Source organism: Crocodylus siamensis, chromosome 3 (genome assembly GCF_052110815.1).
Source record: "Crocodylus siamensis isolate JL-2025a chromosome 3, ASM5211081v1, whole genome shotgun sequence".
NCBI lineage: Eukaryota > Metazoa > Chordata > Crocodylia > Crocodylidae > Crocodylus > Crocodylus siamensis.
Genome location: NC_143397.1, coordinates 59675511 through 59702191, shown reverse-complemented (window position 1 = coordinate 59702191; position 26681 = coordinate 59675511). Strand labels below are relative to the sequence as shown.

The 26681-nt window shown below is 41.7% G+C and overlaps 1 protein-coding gene across 4 annotated transcripts in view; it reads right to left on the bottom strand.

Moving 5' to 3' along the window:
- The window catches only part of CAMK4 (calcium/calmodulin dependent protein kinase IV), a 338512-nt gene that overhangs the window by 176066 nt on the left and 135765 nt on the right, over window positions 1-26681 (bottom strand). For 3 of the 4 annotated variants that reach the window (XM_090038364.1, XM_090038366.1, XM_090038365.1), the window contains exons 4-5: window positions 4246-4308; window positions 1783-1865 (exon numbers count right to left, since the gene is read on the bottom strand). In XM_090038364.1, coding sequence (XP_089894490.1) covers window positions 1783-1865; window positions 4246-4308 — 146 coding nt within the window. The remainder of the gene's footprint in view (window positions 1-1782; window positions 1866-4245; window positions 4309-26681) is intronic. The other variant, XM_090038368.1, reaches the window with a different exon arrangement.

Sequence of the window (26681 nt, the reverse complement as noted above, 5' to 3'; positions counted from 1 at the left end):
CACCCCTGGATGGGATCATGGCAGTCATGTGCCCTGCAGGTACAGCTGGAACCTCCAAACCTCGCCTGTAATCCTATACCCAAACTATCTGTATAACTAAGATGTAAATGGCCAGCAACTGCTTACTAGAAACCTCCACTCCTGGGAAAACCAAACCTCAATAAAAGATATAATGCATTACCACTTCAACAGAAGGAAAACCTTCCCTCCCTCAGAGTACAACCAAACACAGAAGCAGCTGCACCCCTGGGTTCTTGCTGCTTCCTATTCCTGGAGCATTCCCCTCTGGCCCCTGGTCCTAGCTCAGCTACAGCCAGCTGATGCAGGGCTCCTCTTCCTCTGACTTGTGGATCCAGGCTCTTCCTCTACCCGGCTCAGGTACTGAGCCCTCTGACTCTGCCAAAAACCCTAAAATCTCTGGCAGCAAAATCAAACTTTTCTCCTCCTGGGATGTGGCTCCTTATAAGCCCTTACTCACAGTGCCCTTACTCTCCCCAGGGCCCTGCTTTTTAGGAGCTCTTAACAGGCAGTTTCCCACATCTGGGGGTCTTTAAGAGGAGGTTGGATAGATATCTGGCTGGGATGTTATGATCCCAGCACTCGTTCTGGCCTGGGGCAGGGGGTCGGACTTGACGATCTGTTCAGGTCCCTTCTGACCCTAGAAACTATGACACTATCTGTGCCTCTCTAAACTGAAGTTTCCCTATCTTAAAGTAAAAGGTGCGTGCCATAGGTGCCTCGTTATAGTTAGCTACTGCCACTGAAGTTCTGAAATAGTTTATGATGGGATTACTGCTAGGATTATTATGCATAAAAATATCCATTGACAAAGACAAATTTGTGTTTCTCCACAATCGACATTACTTTTCTGCTCTGTGTCCTTAATTCATACCTATATTGTGTTTGCTTTAAATATTAAGCATGTAATCCAAGATGAGGGAAGATTAAATATCTTGACCCCACATGATTTGGAAAGCATCATTTGATCAGTAGATTAGTTCAGCAAAATAAGTGATTTATCAAAAAATGTTTTCTGTTTATTTGTGTGCTCTATAAACAGGGACAGATAACTCGTAAGAAAACCCCCAGAATACAATATTACCCCAGAATGAAATCATGAGAAATTTCTTACATTCTTAACATAAGAACATGAAGCTCTGTGCACATGCATTGCAGAACTATCCATCATTATAGGCAAATAAGCATCAGAAATTAATTTTTCTCGTAGCATCTTTTAAGATGGATAGAGTTTTTCCAGATATAATTAATGTCAAATATTATGGTATTCTTGTTACTCTGCTAATCAGTCTTTTAAATCTGGCATTCCTTTCTCCTGGTGGCCTGATTCTGGTGACACTTTTTTCTTTTGGCTTGCTTACATGCTTTTGCCAGCATTCCTGACTAAGTGCTTTTTGGTTTGGGACTGCATGACTGCCCTACTCACCTTCTCACTATGATGTTCACCTGCTGATTCTCTTCCTGCACCACTTCCTATTTTTCAGAATCGACTGAGTTTTCTCCATTTTAAGCTTATTTTGGCCTTTCAAAAGAAAATATCTCCAGGGAGAAACCTTTTAATTGGGAGCTAGATCCTGCAGATTTTTAATCATGTAAATAAGTCTTACTTAAATTGAACTACTTAGGGACTATTAATGGAAGGATTACACAGATGAGCAAGCTTTCCAGCACCATACCCTTGTGGAGTAAGACACTGCAAGGTAAAAACAACATAAAACCCCTTGTGTCTACTACTGCAGGATATGGTTTCCATCGATCACCCACCTGTCAAATAGTTCCCCTCCTGTGACCAGCTCCAGGACAAGACTGATTTCTGTGGGGGTTTCAAATATCTCCTTCAGTTTTATCTAGGAAAGATACCAAACAGAGTAATTACATTTTTATTTTCCCTTGCACTAAGTGCATATATAACTGAGCCACCTAAAACAAATAGATTGCAGTAAGTAAAATAGAAAATGGCAATAACAATGGTTACATGGCTCATATTCCTGGCAGTTAAGCAATTTATTGTAAATATTTTTTATCCTTTTTTCCCCTTTATTTTATCTCCTCTGGGATCACTCTTTCTTTTGTTCACACCTACACACCCTATATCTCAGAGTACAGCAACTCTCTGTAGAAGGTTAGAAATTGCTTTCTTTAAAGTCCATACATTTCCATCCATGCATCTTCCAGAGCAAGTCTATAGAAAGAAATGCAAGGACATTCCCTCTAAAGACTAGCCATGGTAGTACTGGACAGACCCATGTATCTTGTCAGCTTCTTCTTTAACAAAAGGCTTGATTTTGTAAATTTTATCCCTCTGCTTTTCAAGACCTGTAATAATATACCATAAATGCTCTTATAACGCCCTCCCCCCACCAAATAAAACATGCAGCTTGTCATTGGAAGCCAGACTGTAGAAAAAATAATTCTAGAGTCATGGCCAGCTCAGTGACAAAGTTTTTGCTGCCAGCTGCCTTACCTAGATTGTCTCCTGGGGCACCATGCTTCCTAGACACCTCGTGTTTCCGAGAGGACTTACTCTATGTCATGGAAAGTTAGGCCGCAGCCCCTTGCAAAGGCAGTAGCAAGACTGTTACTTCTTTACTGTAAGTAGTTCTTTATACAAGATTCTGTAAACAAAGGGTTGTCTCCACATCACAGGCCTCATCAAAAGATACCACCATCAGCACATTTACTGCTGCAGGCACACAAGCTACAGTGCTCAGCTAATAGCTACAGCTGTGAAAGGGTTAACACAGGACTCCATCCCTTCAGGTTGCTGAACAGACATAAACAGCAGCCACCTTGGCAGCTGCATGGCATGCACAATGTCTCTAGGAATGCTTCTTTTCCAGCAAAGAAAACAGTCTCCTGGCTTAAGATATGCATTCTGATTTTGGGGGGCTGATTTTAGTGGAAAAGGTAGATGCCGTACGTGAGAAAATATGGTACTTTAAACATGTAACTCTGATCTAGTAACCGTAGCCAAAAGGTTCTGTAATCTAGGGATTTCACATATTAGCACATAATGAGCTATAAATGTCAATATTTAGTTCTCAGATGCAGTTAGCCATGTTAGTCTGAAGTCAAGCAGAAGGTAAAGCAGGGTGATAGCTTAGGATAAGTACAGACATTTGGGGCGGTTAGGGGGTTGTTGGATTGGGTTCAACATTGCCACTTGATCTAAGGTAAATTGGGATGGGTCATAGTAGGGAGGTTGGAGGGATGGGGGGCAAGCAGGTTGGGGGAGGATTGGGAATCTGATGAGGGAGCAGGCATGACCCACAGAGAGTTGAGGGGGCAGGTGCAACCTGCAGAGGAAGGGGGGACAGGTGTGATCCATGGAAGGACTGGGAGGGGGGGCAGGCATGACCCACAGAGAGATGGGAGCAGGTGCAACCTGTGCAGGAATGGGAGGGCCAGCCAGAGTCTGTGGGGGGTTGCTGGGGTCTGGCAGGGTTTGGAAGGATCAGAGGGATTCATGGAGTTAGTGGTGAGGATTTGGGGGGGACCAGGGAATATTGTCAGCATCCCACCCCCCTCCCATAAACCTACCCCCATCCCTCCCATTCCTCCCCCCACTGGGACTTACTTGCTCAGCTCTGGCAGTGGTGAATGTCACTCTGGCAGCCCCTGGAGTGGCATGCAGGATGGAGGTTGAGAGGGGGAAGGGCTGGCTGGTCCTCAGGGAGGGTGTGTGGCCAGGAGGCTAACAATAGCCCAGTTCCAGGCCGGGGTATGAGAAGTACAGTCCCAGGGCTGGGGCCAATGGCTGGGCTTTTCCAGCCCCGGGGCCATGCGGGGAACTGTACAGAAGTTCCATGCACTGGTCTAACCTAGATCGATTACATTTGAGTGTACATTGGTGCAGTTCTATCTTGGATTGAACTTGGCCATTTGGAGACTGGTCTGTGTGCATGGAACTTCTGTACGATTAAGGGTTTAGATTAATTTGTGATCATTGAGACCTGTCGGAGTGTAATGTCCAACCTGGGGTGAACTAAGTTACATTGGGTGGCCATTTTGAACCTGATCTACCCTCCCTCTAGCCCTCGCCAAATGTTTGTACTTAGCCTCAGAGACCAACTGGTTCAGAGTGCCATTTTCATAGGCAACTATCTGCTTTGTATAATGGATGAAGTAGCTTGTTGGCTACAAAGCTTACGCTATTGAAATCTTAGACACTGTATACAGTTTAAAGAGAGGAGACAGAGAAGAATAATGGAAAAGCACCAAACTTACAATGTTTGGATGTGAGAGGCGAAGTAAAACTCCGATTTCAGTTCGCACAATTTTCTTGTCTACCTGGTTAAAAGAAAAATAAACATGAAAAGTTGACTGTTATACTCTTCTTATAAAAATCTAACTATATTGCTGCCTACAAGCAATGTTTCTAGATTTCATATGAAAAACACTTCAAAATGTGATCAATATCTAACATAATATATGGTTCTCTCTTAACTGAAAGGTTTTTGTGGAAAAGGGCAAATTTTTTCCCCCAGGGAGACATGCTAAAAACAAAATGGATGAAAGACAAGCCAGAAAAAGAATCTAGAGATTCTATTTTCTGTTTAAATTCAGTTCTTCTGTATTTCCATTTACCATAATGCACTTACATAGGGGAGGGATTTAGTCCAGCCTATTTCATGGAGGAGACACACCAGTCAGGCAGGAAAAGACTGCATGCCTTTTATGATATATTTTGCTCTATGCAGAATACAAAGGCCCCAAATCCTTCAACCACAGTCAGATTTAACTCTGAGGTGTGACTTTCTTCAAACACAGATGTAGTTTATAGGTACATCTTGTCACATTTGGGTATTGAAGTATGCAAAGGAAAAATAACCTGTCAATTTTTAAAACAAATTCTAAGATTTGTGGTTTTGTTGTTGTTAAAGTAACCAGTATGTTTATAAAAAACCCACTTAAGTGACAGATACTTTCACAAAACAAAGAGCAATTCTGAATAAATATTAATCTTTAATATATTTCTTCAGTAGAACTTACCAATTCAATGTTCCTAACTAAATAAGAATCAGTGAGTTACTCATTAACTTCATCCAAATTGCTAACACCACTGAAGTTAAACACGAGTATTTATTTATATGTGGAAGATTCTGCCATCAAATGCATGCCACTATTCTTGTAACTGTTTCAGTGGTGATAAGTTTTCCATTTCCTGATAGCCTGTAGAAACTTTTGGGATCCAGCTGTTCTATTCCTTGTGTACATTCCTGTAACTTTAACCATCCTGCAGGAAAGGATTTTTTAAAATTTGTTTTATGCAAGAATTTAACAGAATCCAAGGAAATTTACCCTGTAGGTTAGGAAATTGCTGGCTGAAGGCAAAAATATTTTATACTTGAGGTTTGTGCTTTTACTAAGAAACTAGAGTCATGAGTATTGTGATTTTGGCTGGAAAACAGGTTACACAAATAACTGGGAAAAAAATCTTCCTTTATAGAATCTGATTTCAGTTTTGAGAGAGAGAATACTGCGCTTAATCAAAATGTTTGGGCTTTTTTTAAAACCTCTTTAATACAGGCAAACATATTTCACTTCAGACTTTGTCATTTCTTTAAAAAAAAAAAGGCTACCCTGTTTTACAATCCTATGTGAAGAATCTGATTGTACCTATACTCCTGTGCCCTAGTGGACCACTAAAATATGGGTGGAAGACAGAACTCTTTCTGGGATTGGCCCAACGCAGGACTCCCCCAGGAACTAACAGCCATCATGAATCTTATTGCTTTAAGCTCATGGCACAAGGTGTACTTCTTTGACCTTCTCTTTTCTGGCATAAATACATGGAAACCTAAATACTTAAAATACAACTCCAAGTGCGCACACATATTTATTATATATGTGCACATGTGTGCATGCACACACACACAACAGATTAAAAGGAATTAGGGAGATAACAGTAACCATGAAGCCAACTGAGTCTTTCAGCCCTGCCTGAATAGAAATGATGCTGCCTTTCCCATATATGAGTATGAGAAAGCAGAGCTGGAAGGGACCTCAGGGGGGCATCTAATTCAGCCCCCTGCTCAAGGCAGGATCAGTATGTGTATACATGCTGAAGAATCTAGCTGAAGGAAGCATGTCACAGGAATTAATAAAAAACTATGCTAAGTGTATTATTTAGGCAGACAAGGTTCTTTGGGTGAATCTGATATCTTTTATTAGACCAACTTAAATAGTTGGAAAACAATTATTAAGCAAGCTTTCGGGTTCAAAAACCCTTTGTCCGGCTGAGGAAATTTCAGCAGTTGGTGTGTGCTCTTCCTCGATGGAATGGAAAGTAAAGAAGCCAGAGGCAGGGGAGGATGCAAGGGGATTCAGTGGTGCAGCTGCACCCTGCTTTCATTCCTGGTCCACCCAAATTTTAAAACCAATTGCCTACAGGAGCCACAGCATTTCTATTCAGGTAGGGCTGAAAGAGTCAATTGACTTCATGGCTCATTGTCACCTCTTTAATTCATACTCATTCTATCCACCCCACAGGTGTTAATGGCCCCTTATCCTTGTTAATGGTATTGAAGTTCCATTGTTCAAGCTATCCTATCTTCTGCAATTGTGCTGTCTGTTAGTCCTTCCTGGTGATGTCTCTCTTCTATTTCATAGCCCTGCAGACTGTTTTTAGCTTTAGCTAAAAACCTTAACTCAGGTGTGATACTATTAATTCAGATGTAGAAAGACTGACAGTAAAGTATTGGAAACATGCTCAAAACACTCAAGAAGTCTAGATTTCTTTTTTATGAATATGAACAGGAGACTTACATTTAACTATAAAGACTACAGGGTTAATGTGACTATGTTTTGACTATTCAATTTTTTGCCTCGTTTGTTGGGGTTTTTTAATTTTATATATAAATCTAGCAAATTAGTACATATTCCAATAATTTTGCTTTTATCCAAAACTGAATAACATAGTACTAACTTCCCTAGCATTGTAATAAAGCATCTAATTTCTCTTTAACTGTAGAAAAATACTTGTTGTGTTACATGTGATGATGAACCATACCATCTGCACCTTCCTTTTCAAAATTCTAGGTCTGTCCATGCATTTAGGTATGTTGACTCTGGGAGCATGCGAGTGCAGAAAGGCAGAAAAGGTAAAACTTAGCAGTGTACAAGAGAAAAACAAGAGCAATAATGTCTAATATTTGGAAGAAAATTGAAGGCAACTAGTCTCTGGAAAAATTTACCATGGTTTCTTTTGGATTTATCATCTACTAAAAGCAAGACTGGATTTTGTTTTAAGACAGATGTTACATCTTATACAGATGTTACAGGCTTGATTTAGGAATTACTAAGTGAGTTTCTGTAGCTTCTCTTATGCAGGTGCTGAGACTAGACGATCATAATGGTCCCTTCTGACCTTAAAATCTATAACATCACTTTATCTAAGCTGTTTTTGTATAAAGAAGTGAACTGAATGGCCATTACAGTCCTGTCTAAATTGTCAGGTACTGTGAAGTCAGACATGTGACTTTCAGCACATCATATACCTTTTCTAGATTGACAGGTAAGGAAATGAATAGCAAGGAACTGGAACTGCAAATAGAACTAGTTAGGAATTTTCTAGTAAAATGGTTTCAGATGGACACATCAATCTGTTGAAACTAAAATTTTTCATGGGAACATATGTACCAGTTTCAAAAGGGTGGAACGTCTGGTCTGCAGGAAAGAGAGAGATTCTTCCCAGTTCAAACCAGATACTTGAACCTTAAGTTTCCCATATCCCAGAGGATTGTGCCAGGCTGTTGGCTATTCTGGGGTGACTGTCTCTCAATATCTCCTGTTGGTGCTGTTCACCTTTTAAAAAATAATTAAATATTCATTTAATAAGACCACCAGAGAAGCTGACTCTACAGTCCAGTGATGGAAGCATTCACCTGTGACACAGAAGACTGAACTAGGCAGTGCAGACTTGAATGTGGATCTTTCACATCCTAGGCAATTACCTTAACCTGCTGGGAGGATCTAAGTAGGATTTCATACTCCAGTCACACAATGACCTTGGTTTTCTACCAGTAGAGCAGTGGTTCCCAAACTGTGGGTTGTGACCCCAAATGCAACATCAGTCGATGGGGTCATGGGGGTGGAGGGCTGTGGGTTGGGCGTGAGCGGTCATGGTGAGGAAATGGGGTCATGCTGAGGAAAAGTTTGGGAAGCAATGCAATAGAGAAATTTTTTTTTAATCTTTTTTTTTTACATTATGAGAACCACTTCCTGCACGGCTTTCTTTAAACACTTACTATGAACACCGTTCTGCAAAACTCCAGAACATGCTGACGTATGAGGATTGCTTGTGTGAGTAAATATTTACAGGATCAGGCCTTAAAACCTTGATTCAATTCCTTCCAGCCAGAACAGCTTCAGAAGATTAGAGACCGATTAATTCTAGACCTGTTTTCACAGTCCTTGTAAAATGTCTATTTGTGTCATTATGTATCAAGAAAATGAAATGAAAAGAAAATATTGCACTGGCAGCTATTCCCCTATTAATCCCCCATGAAGCCTAATTAAATGTGTCAATCTACCTTCTCTTCATAGATTGCAAGGCTGGAAGGGACCTTGGAAGATCATTGGGTCCAGCCCCCTGTACCAGGCAGGAAAGAAAACTGGGGTTAGGTGACCCTAGCAAGGTGACTGTCTAGTCTCCTCTTGAAGATTTCCAGGGTAGGTGATTGCCCCACCTCTGAAGGGAGCTTATTCTTGTGTGCTGGAAGTACAAACTGAACACTATACAGCTCATTTTTTCTATTTCTAATGCACTGAGACTAACTAGGAATATACACACAATAAGATTTTCCAAATTCTAAAGAAGATTTAGACCTTCTTTCAGAACTACATTGGTATTGCTGGAGTATGATAATAGTTTTAAGGAAAAGGACCCTGAATTTATTCAGCTGATAGAACCAAACTGAGAAAGGAAGGAAAGTCAAGTGAGTTGGGAGCTATCCCTAGGTTCTGTTTCAATTTCCTGTTTTAGGAGAAATTTACTGTATGAACTTTGTCATGTCACTGAAACAGAGAACCTGTGTTCTCTATCTCACATAGAGATAATAATACTTCCATACCTCCTGCCGTGTTTTGAGAATAAAGACATCTCAAGATTCTGTGGTGCTTGGATATTCTGGTAATGGAAGCTATATAGGGAGCAGATAGCTAACATTTTATAAACAGCCTGGAAAACTATAATAAAATAGCTATTTGGATAAATCTTAAAAGAGAATTGTGCAAATTTAGGTGTTTTTCTTCTAAGAGCATCAACATACATAGCTGTCTCATTAGTGAGCTCTTACATTCATTTTCTTGCCAACTCCCATGTAAAGTATCACTTACACCACCAGATATATCACCACTTAATTTGGTCCAGCTACTTCCTTGAGAGATGCATCTACTTACATCAGGTCTCAATTCAGTTTCATGCATTTATACTACAAACAAGCCAGTGATTGGCATTTGTTAGGATAAAAGTCACAATTTTTCATTTCCCCCTCTAAAAGGCCCTGCCACATATTCAAATTAAAGCTGGGAAGAAAACAGCTATAAAGTTGTTACACAATAAGCACTTTGTAGTTGGTTGGCTCTTTTTATAGCTGGATGGACATTGTTATGGAGTGATAATTACTTTGCCTGTGTGGCCAGTCTAAATTTATTGTGCAATTAACTAGTTAATTCAGTGTTAATTACTTTGCACCTGTGGCCAGTCATACTTTGCAGGTGTGATCCAAACTCAGGTGTGTTACCTTCCCCTGTGCCTGCTCCTGGGCTGGCAAGGAACACCAGAAGGACCAGACAGCAAGGAAGAACCAGCCCACAGCTAATGCTGTCCTGTGCTAAGTCCAGCTGGAGTGGACAGGAATAGCTCAGGAGATCCACCCAGCCCCTGTCCTGAGGACAGCCAGAGACAGCAGCAGGAGTGGGTGATAAAGGGGGCCAAAGAGGGAAAGAAGAGGAGAAGGTGGCAGCAGGAGATGCTTACTTGCTTTGGAGACTTAAAAAAAGTCCTCGGCTGCTCTTCCCTTGGCATGGTCAACTGAAACGGGGAGGAAGGGTGTCTGTGCCACTGCACTCCCCTGGATTTGTGCAAACCCAGTATCTGCCCAGAAAGGTTTTGCAAAAGTAGAAGAACTCTCTGCCCACATGCACTTTACATATTCAATGTATGCATCAGCTGTAACCACTGTGCTTAGCCTCATTCAGTACAATGAAGGGTTGCAGAGTGTTACTTACATGAGTAAATTCCTTTCACTAAGAATAAAGCCTGCAGAATCAGGATTTTCTTGAAGTAGGAAAATCAGTGTTAGCAGGCAGCATATCACTGGTTTTCATTAATTTAGTGATTATCTTTGAATGACGAGGAGATTTTCCTATGATTTTAATTTACACTAAGAGGAACAGAGTATATTTCTGTTTAGTAATTTTCATCCAAATTATGTGCTCTCTAAGCACAAAATTCCTCTTCTAATGAAAAAGCTGCTGTAATTATGAATGCTGATTTAGATGATTATTGATGCTGCAACTAAACTAACTTTGTTTGCCATCTCCAAGCCTTATATTTCAGGACAGGTCAATATTAAATCAAAGACATTTGTTGGGATGGGTGTAATGGCCAGAATTCTACTCTAGTGAATTGGTATGTGCACTTTAATTTGTGAAGTGGTTTCTCAGGCCAACCTGAGTTGATTACAAGTTAGTTCCTCACTATGGACCTTTGGCAAAAAATTTCCAGTAAGCACAGATATACCTTAAAGCAAAGCTCCTATGTAGCATGTAATTATCCATAACAACATTTGCATATTTCCATGGTTTATCCATGAAGATATTATGCAGAATGCTAAACTGCCAAAAGTCAATCAAGAGGCAGACATGGCTATGAGGAGTAACGTGGCACTATACAATAGGTCAGGGGTGTTTAACTCCTGGCCTGTAGGCCTAATCTAACTCCCAGCATCATGTCATCCATGGCTTTGTATGCTAAATCAGATGTGCAGGGTGAGAAGGGGCCAATCCCAGCATATGGGACAGGGAGATGATGCAGGGCGCCTGGATCCTGGTTTGGGCATGTGAGACAAGGCAAGGGCAGCACAGGGACCCAGAGCCTGATCCCAGCATGCAGGACCAGGCAAAAGTGGAGTGGGGCCCAATCCCAATTGGCAGAGGTGGGGCGGTGCTCTGGGGCCTGATCCTGGTATGCAGATTTTAGTCCCCTGAGACTGGCCCTGTGTCCCTTATTTGACCTACAGGACCTAAAGGTTGAACACCATTACGTTAGATATACATTGCATTAGTACTGGTATTCTGCTGAAAACTTACCATATGCTAGGCCCTGTCCGCAGAAACAGATTACAAGATAAGTTATGTCTGAATGGTACAGACAGATATACAATCAAAATATTGTATATCTGCAATTCTTCCATATACAGTGGCTAGGTTGAGAATCATATGCTGAGAAGAATTTAATTGATACAAAAAAAATATTTTATGCCTTTTCCCTTTTTCTCGTCCTCTGGTTATTGCTTGTCTTCTCAGATGGTGAATTCTTTTGGGCAGGGCTTGGGTCTTCATGTATGTCTAGATCAGTGATACACAACTGGGGTGTCACTGTGCACCTTTGAAGAGTGCTACCAGGAGAGAGAGAGGCAAGACATGCTTGAAGATTTAGATGATTATTTCATCATTTAGATGGAAGTGCAGTGCCACCTGCTTCTCCTCCTTCCCAGTCCCCCTTGAAACAAGTGAGCACTATTAATAAATTAGTTTCTGGAATTGGGTGCTGCTCAGTTCACAAAAGTTATGGAGTGGTGCCTCAAGCCTAAAACAGTTGAGAACTACTGGTCTAGAGAGACTGCAGTATACCCTGAGAATTACTGCAACATAAAATATTAATTTTAATGCATGTCAACGATTTTGTCTATCAAGTGACCTTTGTAGCAGCATCACTAGGGTGAAGCAACCATGCCAGTTACTCCAGGTGCTGACTTGAGACAAGAGGAGGAGGCAGGGAAGAGTAATATTAGCTGCTGTTGCAGATGCATAATCACGCCAGTGGCACATGTGATTGAATAAAGTTAAGAATTTATATTTAGGCACCTGAATAAAAGTGGCCTCACTTCCAGAGGTGCTGAGCACCCTGCATATGCTACCATTCATCATCTCTCCATTTATGTGCTTACATGTAATTGCACTTGTACTTTGTTATTCCACAACTGAATATTCATGTCCACTTCGGGAAAAAAGCTACACACTGTGATGAACAAAAGTTGCAGCTGCATTACTGGATACCTTGATTGAATGAATGTCTGTAGTCTCCATCTACCTGCTGGGAATGCTCCACTAGACATCAGGAAAGTAGCAGCAAGCCTAAAAGAACACACCCGGCAGACTGAAAACATGAGGCAGCTGCTACATGGCTGCATTGCAGCTCCCAGTAGGCTAAAATCACTGAAAAGTTTGCCCCCTACAATGCAGCCACTGGATGAAACACCAACAGGCATATGAATAAAAATGTAGCAGTTATGACTAGGGATGACTCAGGAGGGTGTTAGGATGAATATCAAAACTGCCAAACATCTCCCAGCAGGTGCAGAGCTTGATTGGCCAACATGGAGAATCTCTGCTTGAACTTCCCTCAAATAGGGGTTGGTGAGATGAAAGTTAACATGCAACTGTGGGGATACTCCAATGATGCAGAAACCACGTGCAAATATGGAGGTAACTTTCAGATTATAGAACACCTACTGCCCTGCCCACATATGGGGGAACCATACACCAAGAAGGACCTTGCTAAGGCTACAAATTGAGCACTAGTATGCACCTGTTTCTGGACCCAAATTAGAACACAGTGACAGGACATAAAAAGAAGAGATGTAACAATTTGAAAATGCTGGTCTTTGTAACATGATCTTGAAATTGTATCAGTGGGTACTGTTAGCTGCAAAAGCTGCTTCTCTCTAAACATAAGCAACTCTGAGAGAGAGTAAATTGCAAGCTGTAAACAAATTAATCTCGGGTTTTTCCTCAACTACTGTACCACAGTATAATTTTCTACCTCAAAGAAGTCTCACACATGTCTCCAGCATAACCAAACATTATATTAAACCAAACAATTCAAGTCATAGATTTAAATTTCTCTGCATCTGTGGGGTGCATGCTGGGACTGGTTATTGTCTTGACATTACACTCTACTAAAATAGTTCCTAAGAAATAATACATGTTGTTCTGTGATAATGTGGTAACTACACTATAACTCAACAGTCCTTTGTACTCGGTGTTGTCAATGTTTCTGCTAATTACCACCTTAAAGTCTTGTTATTACTTTGGCTACTTATCTTTGAAGATAGTTGGTTTGAAAAATTAAAAACCATGCTAAATTGTTTTGTGGTCCACTAATCTTCTGAAAGTCATTACTCTAGACTAGAATATAAATGAGATATTTCTCTGTCTCCCTATACCAAAGTCACTTTTGTCTTTATAGATAAATTAAAGGTTGCTAAAGAACATGCTAACCAATTAATAGAAATAAATTTCTATTAAGCTCTTTTGGCATGGTGTTTTCAAATAGCACAACACATTACAAACTGATTTATTTTTCTTAATCAAGTCTTAAGCTGAAGCAAACATTTGTAGGTGCTACCTACAGAGACAGGTGAAAAGTAGGTGTAAAAATTTAGGTAACCTTATTAATAACTAAAATATTTTAGTAAGACAGGAATTGAGCATGCGGTCCACATGAGTTCCTATTAGATTGGAAAAGAGTATTCATATGTACAAACTGAATTTAGGAGTCTCCCAAACACTCCATCAATGAATAGTTACTAGGATTTCCATTAGGTTCCTCTGCAAAAATTTCAGAAGGAAAATCTGCAAGTGGCTATAGCACGATTCCAAAAGGCTCTCAGGCAAGGTAAAGAAAAAAAAGTCTACAAAAGAGCTAAGACTTCCCAAAGATTTATATTTTCAATGAGAAATAATGTACAGATTGAAATTTTAGATACGTATAATTAATTCAGGTAGCTGCTAATTAGGGTATTCATTAATACTAACAGTTTTTTTACCTCATTACATAACATGTATATAATACAGTAGGTTTTAATGCTTCACAAACAGACTCCAATTCTTCAGATTGCTTGTTTGTTGCCTGATGCCTGAGAGCCCACTAGAAACAGTGTCAAGCAAGCTACAGAAGTACAGCTATAGACAGGACCATGCTCTGGGCCAAAACAGGCCATGTTTAAATAAGACAAGACAGAAGAACACAAAACAAGTCTCTAGAAATCTGCACTCTAGTGCAAGTACAAACATTATTAACGATAAGATATGAGGCGGGGAGTTCGAAGATGTGGCTTTTACAAAGGTATCAGAAGTAGGAAAGCAGGAATTTGGTAGATCCGAATTCAAAGAATGGTCTATACCTCGGGAACAACAATAGCAGGAAAATCTAATTAAGATGGCAATAATTGGAAGTCCTTAATAGTAGTATAAGGCACAAGAAAGGGAACAGGAAAAAAGTAGAAGTGGCAAAAATGGAATAAATGAAAAGAAAAAGGGAAAGAAAGAAAAGACAGAATGTAATGAGTGATTTTAGGTGGAGAGGAGAAGATACTGAGAGACTTCTTGTATTTGCCAACAAAGAAAGACATAGAGAAAAAGGATTAGGAAGAACGATGAAAAGTTCTATATTTTCTGAGAATTTGTGTGAGAGAGAGAGCAGCTAGATATTGAGGAAAAGTCAGAGAGGCAACTGGAGCCACAACAGCGTACGGAAGGGAATAGTACGGGAAAGTAATAGGGGTGTGCGAAATGAGCCATATTCGATTCAGCTTCAGCTCGAATTGGGGGGGCAGTGATGCAATTCATTGATTCAGATTACTGTCCCAATTTGATTCAGCCTAATCTGAATCTGAAGATTTGATGCTGATTCAGAGAATCAGCAGTTTGGCCATAGACACAGCTTTCTACATTCCTTGAGGTAGCAGGTGCAGCTTGTGAACACTGAGATGGGGCAGAGGGAGCATCCCAGAGGGCAGGATGGGGAGGGTCTCTGCGTGCTCAGTAGCAGACCCAGAAGTGGACTGGAAGTACTTCCGGTCCACTTCCAGGTCTGCTACTGAGCTTGCAGGGCGCCCTCCCGTACCCCCCTAGCATGGCGATCGGTCACAGCGGAACCCTACATGTCCACCCCCCCAGACCCAAGAGGCAACAGTCACTGAGCTGGGTCAGGGGGTCCTCTGCGTGCTCCACAGCAGAACTGGAAGTGGACCGGAAGTTTCTGCTAGTTCAATTCTGGGTCTGCTGCTGAGTGTGCTGGGGACACTCCATCTAACCCACCATCTCAGCATTCACAAGTTGCCTGGTACCTCAAGGTATGTATAAAAAACATTTAAAGCTGTGCCTATGTCCGCATCATTGTAGCTCTCTGAATCGATTTGGAGGGTTTCGAAGCAATTTGGAGAGATTAAAGGGTCTCCTGATTCGATTTGAAGATTCGGCCACTGAATCAGGACAAATATCCACCAAATCGAATCAGTGACCAAAGCTTTGCATAGCCGTAATATGGAGGTGCAAATCATAATTAATCATGGGGGAAGATGAGGTAGGCAACAAATAAGTTGTCATCTTCTTTCTCTGATTACACACTACAAGAAAACTCTACACCAGCTAAAGGCATGGGAAAGAATTTTGGAAAATTAAAGCTGATGATGGAAAAGTGATCAGCAAATTATGGGAATATCAGATGGTCACAGGGTCATGCAAGGCAAGGAAAGAGAGAGCAGAGATGAAGATAGAAATGAGCAAACAGATTAGAAAGAATAAGAATATAGAAGTACTCCAGAGATTTAGCTAGGAAAGTGTCATAAGTAACTTGGCAAGAGCTCGGTATATGACACAGAGGGTGCATCTACACAAGATGCTACTGCTCAGTGGTTACTGAGCATTTATTTAGTATTTGTATAATCCAGTACTAAATAAATGCACAGTAACTGGAGTTACTGCACAGTAGTGCTGGGAAATGCCTTTTAAGTGACACTACTGCACAGTAGCCTAATAATACTGTGCCAGAAGCATGTGAGCACTGTTGGTGCTGTGACACGGTACTACACAGTATTATTCAGCTACTGTGTAGTCAACATTTTGTGTAGATGCACCTATAGAGTGTAAGACCAATTCAAGAGTTGAAGAAAAGAGAATCAAGGCAGTGAGAGTAAAAGAGCACATTTGTTCATTGTCACCTTCTAATACTGGTAGTTCTGCATGTTTAATTATTGAAAAAAATGTTTGAAAAAGATAAAGAAATGTAATAAAGCATTTAGGATTATTTCTTCTATCACATAGATTAGCATAAAATACTCAACACACAATAAGTAAGCTTTTATTTAAAAACATGGCAGTTGTCTGACATGGTACCCACACTTTTTAAAAAATCAAAATCAAAATGATAGTGATTTTTGGTGGTACTTCAACAAGTGTACTCAAAAAAAGCTCCCAGTTTGGAAACATCAGTGAATTTGAAGAGCGAAATTAAGAGCACTATTTTATTTCTCAGTGCACACCTCTCACTCATGTTTACAAATGTGCTCTCAATAGTTGTGAGAAGCCATCAAAGCTTGCTGTTTTCCATCACGAATGTTTTATCATTATGTGACCACAAAAGAACTTCCCAATGCCTTGTACCATGGTAAAAGTACTTGTTTCTACTGAATATACCTTGCCTACTATATCCTAGAATTGTATTCACTTTTTACATGGCAGCATAATACCGGTAGTTCATCCTACATCCAACTTGGGCACCCAGGTTCTGCTCTTGCCATTAGCATATGGAGCCTCTTACAGTAATACCTGCATCCCACATCCCACCCATAATTTCTTTTTAGAACTGACTGTAATTTCCCATTGGAATGTTTTTTTTCTGATGGAAAATTAACTTCTGCAAATTGATGTTTCATGCAGAAAAAAATTCAGTGATGCTGGGTAATTTTGCTTTCCATTAGGAAATCATTCTGAGCTCTGTGTCTCCCCGGCTCCTTTGGCAGCCTTCTTGTAAAACTGTTTAGGAGCCTGGATTTCCAGCTTCCCCAGCTGTGGGGCAGGCAGTCCCTCCATGCAGACTGTTTTGGAGCTGGGACAGTTACAGCTTATAAATTCCAAATGACTATTCAAAATTTGGACTTTCTTTTCAGTTCTAACAATTTTTGGTAGAACAGAAAGTCCAGGTTCTGGCCAGCTCTATTTTTATTTGAACAACAGCAACAACTCTTAGAAAAACATTATTTCAATTAAAGTCATGACTAAAAATACTGAGCAATGAACACCCCACCCTGGTAACATGGGTAAGTCGGTTCCAAGGATTAATTCTTCTCATTCTTAACTATCCTCAACATTTTTCTAAGCAAGAATATGGTAGAGAAGTCTTATACTTTTAGATATTAAAAATCTATAAAATCTTTGGCAGAGGGCTGGATGTCCATCAGTGAGAAGACTGAGAAGCCAACAACAACACTAATATGCAGAAGCTTTCTGAATGCAGGTACAATGCTTCTGTATAAGCTTGTGTCCTTTGGACACAGAAAATCAGATATTCAGCAGATATAAATCTTTGTAGCTCCATTGAAGACTCTGGTATCTGGGCTTATTACACCAGCTAAGGATCTCAATATTTTATTCTGCTTTCAAGCTGTGTTTACTCTTGCTGTAAGCTGCTGTTCACCTTGTTTGGGGAAGTGCAGCATACACAGCTAATAAATACATTAATAATAAATTAACTGTTACCAAATAGGGATAAATAAGAGAAATGAGAAAATACAAGAAGACGGGGGGAAAAGAACATTATAAATCAAATTAAACTAGTAGTCAATCAACTTATTTCCCTCCATAGTGTACATGTTGGATTACTTTTCTAAACAAAAGTAAGAGTTTATGAAGTAAAGGGTTCCTTTTGAATTTCAGAAACCATTTTCTCTGGGATATGAGCTTTGTATGCTTGCACAGCAATGTCTGGAGCCATGTCCCTGTGAGTGAGTGACCTCTAGAGCCACGGTGCTAGTGAGAATTTTCTTTGAAAAAACCCCTGCTTTTTTTTCCTTTTAAGCTTGATAGACTTTTCTGGCTACCCCTCTGTTGAGATGAATATTGTATCTCAATAGAACACATTAAAGAATATTTTAAACCACAGCAGTAGTTTCAGAGTGCTACAGTATCTCCTATACACTCAACAAGGAGTTTTCACTTCACGTATGGCTAAAAACTTCTCATAGTGATTTCATAAGTCAGTTTTCACTCTTAATGTAAAGAAAGAGAGTCCATTTTTATCACTCACATGTACACACAGATATAAACATTTAATTGGTTCACACCTTTTAGAATTTACTCTCTATTGTACATGTTTTATAGTGAAGGACTGCATCTGCAAATTGTCCAAATGTGCCTGTATTTAGCTTATTTGGTGCTTAACTCTCTGTGCCTGTAAACACCCAGGTACTTAAAGTCATTTTGACACATAAATTAGTTGTGTGAAATTTTATTCCATTGACAGAAATGAAAAACAATGAAATATCAGAAGATAGCAGCATCATTACATATAAGAAGGAATTTTTCAATTTAAAAGGCAATGGTTTTGGCTTTTAACTAAAATATAATCTGTACAGTGATGTCCCAAGTATATTCACAGAAACTGTAAGATGAAAGGAGCTAGTTCATAAGATCAAGAGACAGAATTTAATAGTGTATTTTGCAAATATGAATGGAGTTCTGACTTTATCATCATTCTGCACCATTTCTGCTATAGAATGATAACAGTAAAACCTAGCTAGAATCACACAGTTATTAAAGACGTCATCTGACCCCATCTGGACTGTGTCTATTGCCCCTTTTGATGTCACTGGTGACATTACAGAATGATACAACCTGGGTTACTGTGGAATTTAAGAGAGAGCTGGTAACATGAAACAGTGTTTTTAAAACCTGCACCCAAAATTAGTTATATGCTAAATACAGCATGCCTAATCCTTTGATATGATTTAGTTATCTGACTAATTTAGCTGTTATTTCAGCTCCTGACTCATTTGTGAATTGACTTCTGCAAGTGTGTTCATTCAATGTCAAATAGTTTAGGCAAACAAATTTCAGCCTGTGAGGTATTCATGAGTTGCTCATTTCAAGTCTTTATTCATGGTGTGTGACTGCTCAGTTAAGTTGTAAGGCAATTAAGTTTCTCCTCTCTGAATTGGTAACTGAAACAATTTAAACAGGAATCATGCCTAAATAAAAGATGAATACATTTTTTTTCATACTCAAGTACTCGTTTGAATTAATATTTGTCAAATGGCCACCCAAATTTTCATTAAAAATGCATAGTTATGTAAATTAATGCATATATTGATAATTAATACCTTTCCAAATAGAATTAATGAGTCTTAAGTGATATTATTAATTTTAGATAAATAACATCCCACAACAGTCACAGGGATAGCAGACCCAGGGAAAAATCAATAGATTCTAGGTGATGGGATACTTTGAGAAGTTTCACTTGTCATGCCTTGTTTTGTTTAAGCCAATGGGGGCCAACCTTTTTGGCAGGCATGCCACAAATGAGCCCCACACTCTCCCTGAGTGCCATTCTGATCCCTTTGATCAGATCCTGTAGGCAACACAGGCTCACCTGTAGCTACCGCCACCGCTCTCCCTGAGACAAAATGCAAAGCGTTTGTTGTGGGAGACTCTATCCTGAGGGGGACTGAGGGGGCAATTTGCTGCCCCCACCCCTTAGCCCAGGAAGTTCGCTGCTTCCCAGGAGCCCGTATCTGAGACATTGCAGAGAGGATCCCTAAGCTCCTCCGGCCCACTGACCACTACCCTATGCTTGTTATCTATGTGGGCACAAATGACATGGCTCAGAGCAATCCCAGTCAGGTCATGAAGTGCTACAGGGATTTGGGAGCAGGGCTTAAGGGGTTGGGGGTGCAGCTGGTGTTTTCCTTGATCCTTCCAGTTTCAGGCTATGGGCTGAGGAGGGAGAGGAGGATCGAGGTACTGAACCAAAGACCACCGCACTGGTGTCATTGTGAAGGCTTCGGCTTCCATGACCACAGTCCGCTCTTTGGTGAGAGAGGCAGCGAGCTGCCCAGGAAAAAGCCAATTTGCTAAATGGGTACTTTGTGTCGGTCTTTCACCAGTCCCAAGGGATGCCCCTACCCATTATGGGACAGGAAGGCCTGGGTGAAGGCAATTCCTTACCTTCCATCAATGCTGACCTTGTAAAGGAACATCTTGAAAGGCTGGATACCTTCAAGTCAGCCGGCCCTGACAATTTATACCCCAGGGTACTCAAGGAGCTGGCAAGCATCATAGCTCAGTCCCAGCATGGATCTTCAAGAACTTCTGGCACTCTAGTGAAGTGCCCAAAGATTAGATGAAGGCTAATGTGGTGCCTATTTTCAAGAAAGGGAGGAAAGTGGATCTGGCAAACTACAGGCCCATCAGCCTGATCTCTACCCAGGGAAGGTCTTAGAAGACATCATCAAAGAGACCATTCTTAACAGACTGGCCAATGGCAACATCCTGAGGGATAGCCAGCATGGGTTTGTTGCAGGTAGGTCTTGCTTGACCAATCTTATTTCCTTTTATGACTAGTTGACCTATCACTTGGACAAGGGAGAGGAGATTGATGTCATATATCTTGACTTCAAAAAGGCCTTCAGCCTGGTATCCCATGATCACCTCTTAGCAAAATTGGCCAACTGTGGCCTTGGTTTCACCACGATCTGCTAGCTGGGGAATTGGCTCTGTGGTCAGGCCCAGAGGATGGTGGTTGATGGAAGTCAATCATCGTGGTACGCTGTGACCAGTGGGGTCCCTCAAGGCTCTGTCCTTGGGCCTACACTATTCAACATCTTTATTAATGATGTGGACATTGGAGTCAGAAGTGGACTGGCCAAGTTCACTGACGACACCAAACTTTGGGGTAAAGCGTCCCCACCTGAGGACAGGAGGGCCATCCAGACAGACCTTGACAGGCTCAGAAAATGAGCAGACAAGAACCTGATGGTGTTTAACACCAAAAAATGCAAGGTTCTCCACCTTGGGAGGAAAAATTCACAGCATACTTATAGGCTCGGCAGTGCTACGCTGGCTAGCACTATGGACGAAAGAGACTTGGGGGTCATTAGTGACCACAAGATGAACACGAGCCTTCAATATGATGCTGCAGCTAGTAAAGTGAGCAAAACGCTGGCTTGCATCCATAGATACTTCTCAAGCAAATCCCAGAACATCATTCTCCCATTGTACTCGGTCTTGGTGAGGCCGCAGCTGGAGTACTGCGTCCAGTTTTGGGCTCTGCAATTCAAAAAGGATGTGGAGAAGTTTAAGTGTCCAGAGGAGAGCCACACGCATGATCAAAGGTCAGGAAAACAGACCTTATGATGAGAGGCTGAGAGCTATGGGACTCTTCAGCCTGGAAAAGCACAGGGTCAGGGGTGATCTGATGGATGCTTATCAGTTTATAAGGGGTACTCACCAGGATCTCAGTGAAGATCTGTTCACCAGAGAGCACCAAGGGATGACAAGGTAAAACAGTCACAAACTCCTCCAGGACCGTTTCAAGCTGGACATAAGGAAGAACTTCTTTACTGTTTGAGCCCCCAAGGTCTGGAATAGACTGCCGCCGGAGCTGGTTCAAGCACCTACTCTGAACGCCTTCAAGAGAAATTTGGATGCTTATCTTGCTGGGATCCTATGACCCCAGCTGACTTCCTGCCCCTGGGGCAGGGGGCTGGACTCAAAGATCTTCCAAGGTCCCTTCCAGCCCTAATGTCTATGAAATCTATGAAATTTTTCCTTTGCCCAGTCTGCTATTCTTGTTTCAGCTCCCTCCTCCATGCTTCCTTTCTGACTTGCTACTCTGCTTTCTGCTCCCTTTCCTGTACTCCCTGCCTTTGCTGCTGCTGTGCTGTCTGTCCCTTCCCCATTCTGCCACATTACACAGAGGCCTCACATGCCACTTGTGGCACATGTGCTGCCAGTTGGCCACTTGCTACTCTACAAATATCCTGATTTGCTTACATTAGAAAGACAGAAAGGGGTGTGATACTTTGCAGTGTGAATGCCACATAAAACAGATAGCTACTCAGAATATGTTTTAAGTATGGGGGAAAGCAGTAACCATAAAAGATACCAGGAAGTTGTAAGGACAGAGATGTAACAGTTGAGAGAGAATCATAGGATGTGTAAATGGGATATAGATGTAATTAGATCAGAGACTTTGGCTAGTGGCAGAAGTTACACATAAATCAGTTTAAGTGATCAGAAACTGGCTTAAACCTGTAACAGAACATAAGTGCAGTGCATATCAACCAGTTTCAGAATGGCTGAAACCAGTTTCAGATAAACCTGGTTGAATGTAGCATCAGACTTAACTGATTGGGGTCAAACTGGTTTATGGAACTTCTGTCCCAGACTCCTTCCTGGTTTAAGTTAAATCAGAGTCCCCTAGCATCCCAGCATGCTCTGCAGCCTTGGGCTGGGCTGTCCTGTTTGCTCCAGAGAGCAGGGCTGGCCCCGCTCCTCTGCTCTCTAGCCGGAGCAGGTGTGGGGTTGTGGCCAGACACCGGCCCAGCATGGCCTCTTATTTCCTCCTCCCTCCCCACTCCCACTGTGGCCACAGCCAGGGTTTGCCCTCCCTTGCTGCTCTAATGGTAGCAAGAGGCTAACAACTTTGATAGTTTTTCAATTACTGACCCACCTACCTAGCAGAATGTGTTTTCCTTTCCAAGGACTTATTGGAGGAAGGGACAAGACAGGACCCTTTTTAAGGAGAAGACTCCACCCCCTCCCACCTCTTGAACAGACTAAAGTAAGCAGTTGATAAGGAGAGGGGATGGGAGCATGACTCCCCTCAGTCTCTCCCAGGACATGGGGGAGGGGGAAGAGGCTGGGGAACTGGGCTGATCCCCTGCCACTTGTGAGCACAGAGCCAAGCCCTGCAGGACCAGACTGAGAGGTGAGAGGTGGTCGCAAAGTTACCTGGCACAATCAGCAGTGATCACATGTATGTGCTGCAGATGGAGCTAAGGGAACAGGAGAGGGTCACAGACAGCTTGAGCCAGCATGACCAAAAAAAAGCAGAACTACATTTACATTATAAAGCATAGCCTGTAAAAGGTGGAATACCTATGCGGGGTCTTTCCAAATACCTGGCTGTGAAGAGACACTCTGCCCTCAGGACTATGTAAGACTTATTCAAGGTTTTCTATTGTCTTTTTGGTTTATTACATTCCATTTAAGTTAGACTACGCTGTGTGTGCTCTCACTGTGTTTGACTGAGCTCTATCTTAGCTTAGGCAAAGGTTTTGGTTGTTCTGTCATGTGCTTGAGGTTGCAGAGTGCTGTGTTCAATAGATGCTTGCTTCAGAGAAAGGGCTATTCTTGTTCAAACTTTTATGAACTCAATGCCACTACCTTTTTCCCCAGCCCCCTTCCTCAGTTTGGTGGGCACTGCCCCTGCACCTAGGCAGACCCAGGCTGGAGTCCCATGTGGGCCAGGGAGGGGATTTAAATCCCCACCCTCCAGCCTGCTAGCCCTGGGCTGGTGCCTGGCTACACACTCTCCACTCCAGCAGGGAGGGGTGAGAGCCTTGGAGGGCTTTCTCTCTTCCCTCCCCTTTGGCAGTGACAGGCAGGCATGCTCTAGCACAGGGGTGGGCAATTATTTTGGGCGAGAGCAGCCTACTGAATTTTGGCAAGCCATCGAGGGCCGTGTGACAGGCAGCCCAGAGCAGATTAATATAATTTTCTAAATTTTTTGGGGGCCCCGCGAGCCAGACAGAATGGCTTGGTGGGATGCATTCAGCCCGCGGGCTGCATTAAGCATCACAGTAGCAGCAGTTTCTATAGCTTAAGATCCCATTGGCCAAAGTGAAAGTAAAATCTGTACATGATCTACAAGGAGCAGAACAATGAACAGCTCAGCTCCCTAACCACTTCTATTCAGTTACTTAAAAAAGAGATCTTTCCTTGTAGTATTTCATTCTGTCTTTTAAAGACAAGGTATGTATCTTATTCTGTAGCATACTCTATGTGAGATAAATATAGTATTTTATGGGGCCACTACTTTCCTAGGGCTTCTCTGCTAATTCCATATATAAACCTAGTTTAGATATATGACAGGAACATTTTTAAATGTTACTGTCTTACCACATATCTGTACAGCTTCTCACAGAAGCAGAAACCTGGGCTGATAGGAACCTTTCTGTATTACTAATAGCAACAAGCTGTCCTAGTTTTGACTATGGGACAAGATGTCAAGGTAAGCTTCAGAGCCAGCTTCATTCAAAAAAATTCAAGGCTATACTTGCAACAAATCAAGGATGATTCTAGGTAAAATATAGTAAGTCACTACTGCTCCAGGGAATGAGCTTCAATAGCCTGCTAACAATTTATACAATCCAAAAGACTGTGTGCGCCCTGGTATGGTAGAAGCAAGCATAGAAATAATAATAATAATAATAATAAAAATCTTCCATTTACTCCTAAAATTCCTAAATGTCATCCCTACTCTGTAAAAGTGGGGCTCTTCAAACAATGAAAAAAAAAATCCACTGCCATACATATATCTGCCTCTATCTGAATGTATAATTGTGCTCTATAACTCCAGGATAGACTACTAATGGATATACCATTAACTAAAGTGAAAAAAAACCCCATGATTTAAATAATGATACTGTAATGCTAAGCTGAGCCTCCTATACAGTTATGTATTAACTATAGCCTCCACAGATAACACATATGGTTGCCATGCAACAAATCTAAAGGAATACCAAATACTCTCTTCTTAGCTCATTATTGTTTGAGCTATACATATGTATATGTAAGCACCATTTTTGCCAAGCCCACAGAAAACATGGAGATTCTTTTTGCCAATTATTATTAATATTCCAAAGGAAAATGCACTCTTGCTCCTCAGCACACACGTGGCAGGGGCAATTCTGAGATGTACAGAGAGATGTTTGCTTCACTAGGCCTGGCCTGTATGTGTTAGTAAGGGAGTAGACAGTGTGGGGCATGCTGTGTCATTCAAGGATCCCCCTCTGTCAGAGTTTCTGCTCCTGCCCTTTTAGGATAGCCAGACTCAAGAACGAGGTGTGCTGTTTAACTGTCAAAGATAAGAGTTTCAATAAGTACCAGCCACTGAAGTCTGGCAATATCGTGGTTAACACTATAACATGAAAAACAGAGCCTGGGTCTCTAAAACTCTCTGTATTGTGGCTGTGAACATCAATATCTATTAAACAATTCCCATTCTCCATTGCTATGACTGATAACTGTACAGGTGTATAGCCAAAGCTAAAAAGGAATTAGAAGTTAATGCTACCTCTTAGATGCTATCTTTATGGAACAGACAGTGCGTGCTCAGTGTTTGAAAACATACTGCTGTTGTCCTACACTAGCAAGAAAAACAACCCCTAAGAGCCTCTGGATCTGCCCTATTTTATACAGAGGGGTCTCAGCCGCTTCCATGGCAATATCTGCCCCTCAGGATGATTCATGGGAAGGCATCACAATGGGGTGGATTAAGATCAGCAAGGACAAATCCTGACCACCCACTAAGGCCATGGGAATTGGGCAAAAAGTATATTAATATAGCAGAAGGCAGAGCCCACCCTTATGAGTTCTAGGTACAATTCCTGCTTCATAATATCCTCCAGGTTTGAGGCCAGGTGCCATGACTTTTTCCAAAGCTTGGGAGGAAGAGAAAAACTTAACTTTTTTTCCCTTTTGTTTAAATCCTAGTCCTTAGAAACTATTTTTCTGGGAAGAATTAAAAAGCAAATGCTGATGCATAAGCACCTGGCTGTTGTGTTCTGTGGGCTATTTGGATTTGCAAAGGAATGACAGCTGGGGTACTGGGACTCAGGAGAAGTGAGAGCAGTTCTCTGCTCTGCCACATACTTTCTTCATAACCATGGGCAAGTCACGTAGGCCTATATCCATAAAAATACATAGGCACCTAACATGCAAGCCAAGTCAAATTTAAGCACCTAATGTCAGGGGATTGACTGGGCTGTGAGCAGTCAGGGCTTGGCCCCAAAGGGGCACAATATAGTGGATGAGAAACACACTAAAGCAGGAAAGAAGGACCCCAATTAGAATCGTGAGTTGGGGAGCATGAGCAGATGGCTCAGAAAGCTGAGATCTGTAAGGACCAAGACATGGGTGGTTACCCTGAGTAAAGCCTGAGCAGGGGGGTCAGGAACAGGAAGCAGGGTTCCAGATCAGAGCCTCTGGCCAGGGGACCTGGAACAGACAGCTGTAGCTGTAAGGTACTGGGATGTGGGCAATCACTAAACTAAATCCACCAGACAGGATCTGGCTGTCAGAAGGCACTTACGGACTGAAGTTCAGAGCATAGGGGTCAAGAACTGGTAAGTCTGGAACCAACAAGTTTGGAGCACAGGGGTCAGGAGGCAGAAACCAGGAACAAAAACAAAGCCAGGAAGCAGGGCCCATGGAACAGGAAACCAGGAACAACAGGCAGAACCTGAGAAGAAGGAGCTAGAAGCCCAAGGACAGAGAACCAAAGCTTGACACCTGCCCTGTCAAGTAGCCTGCTGGGCACTGAAAGAGCTGCTCTCTATAAGCAGGAGGCCATGCCCAGGCAGGCAACTGGG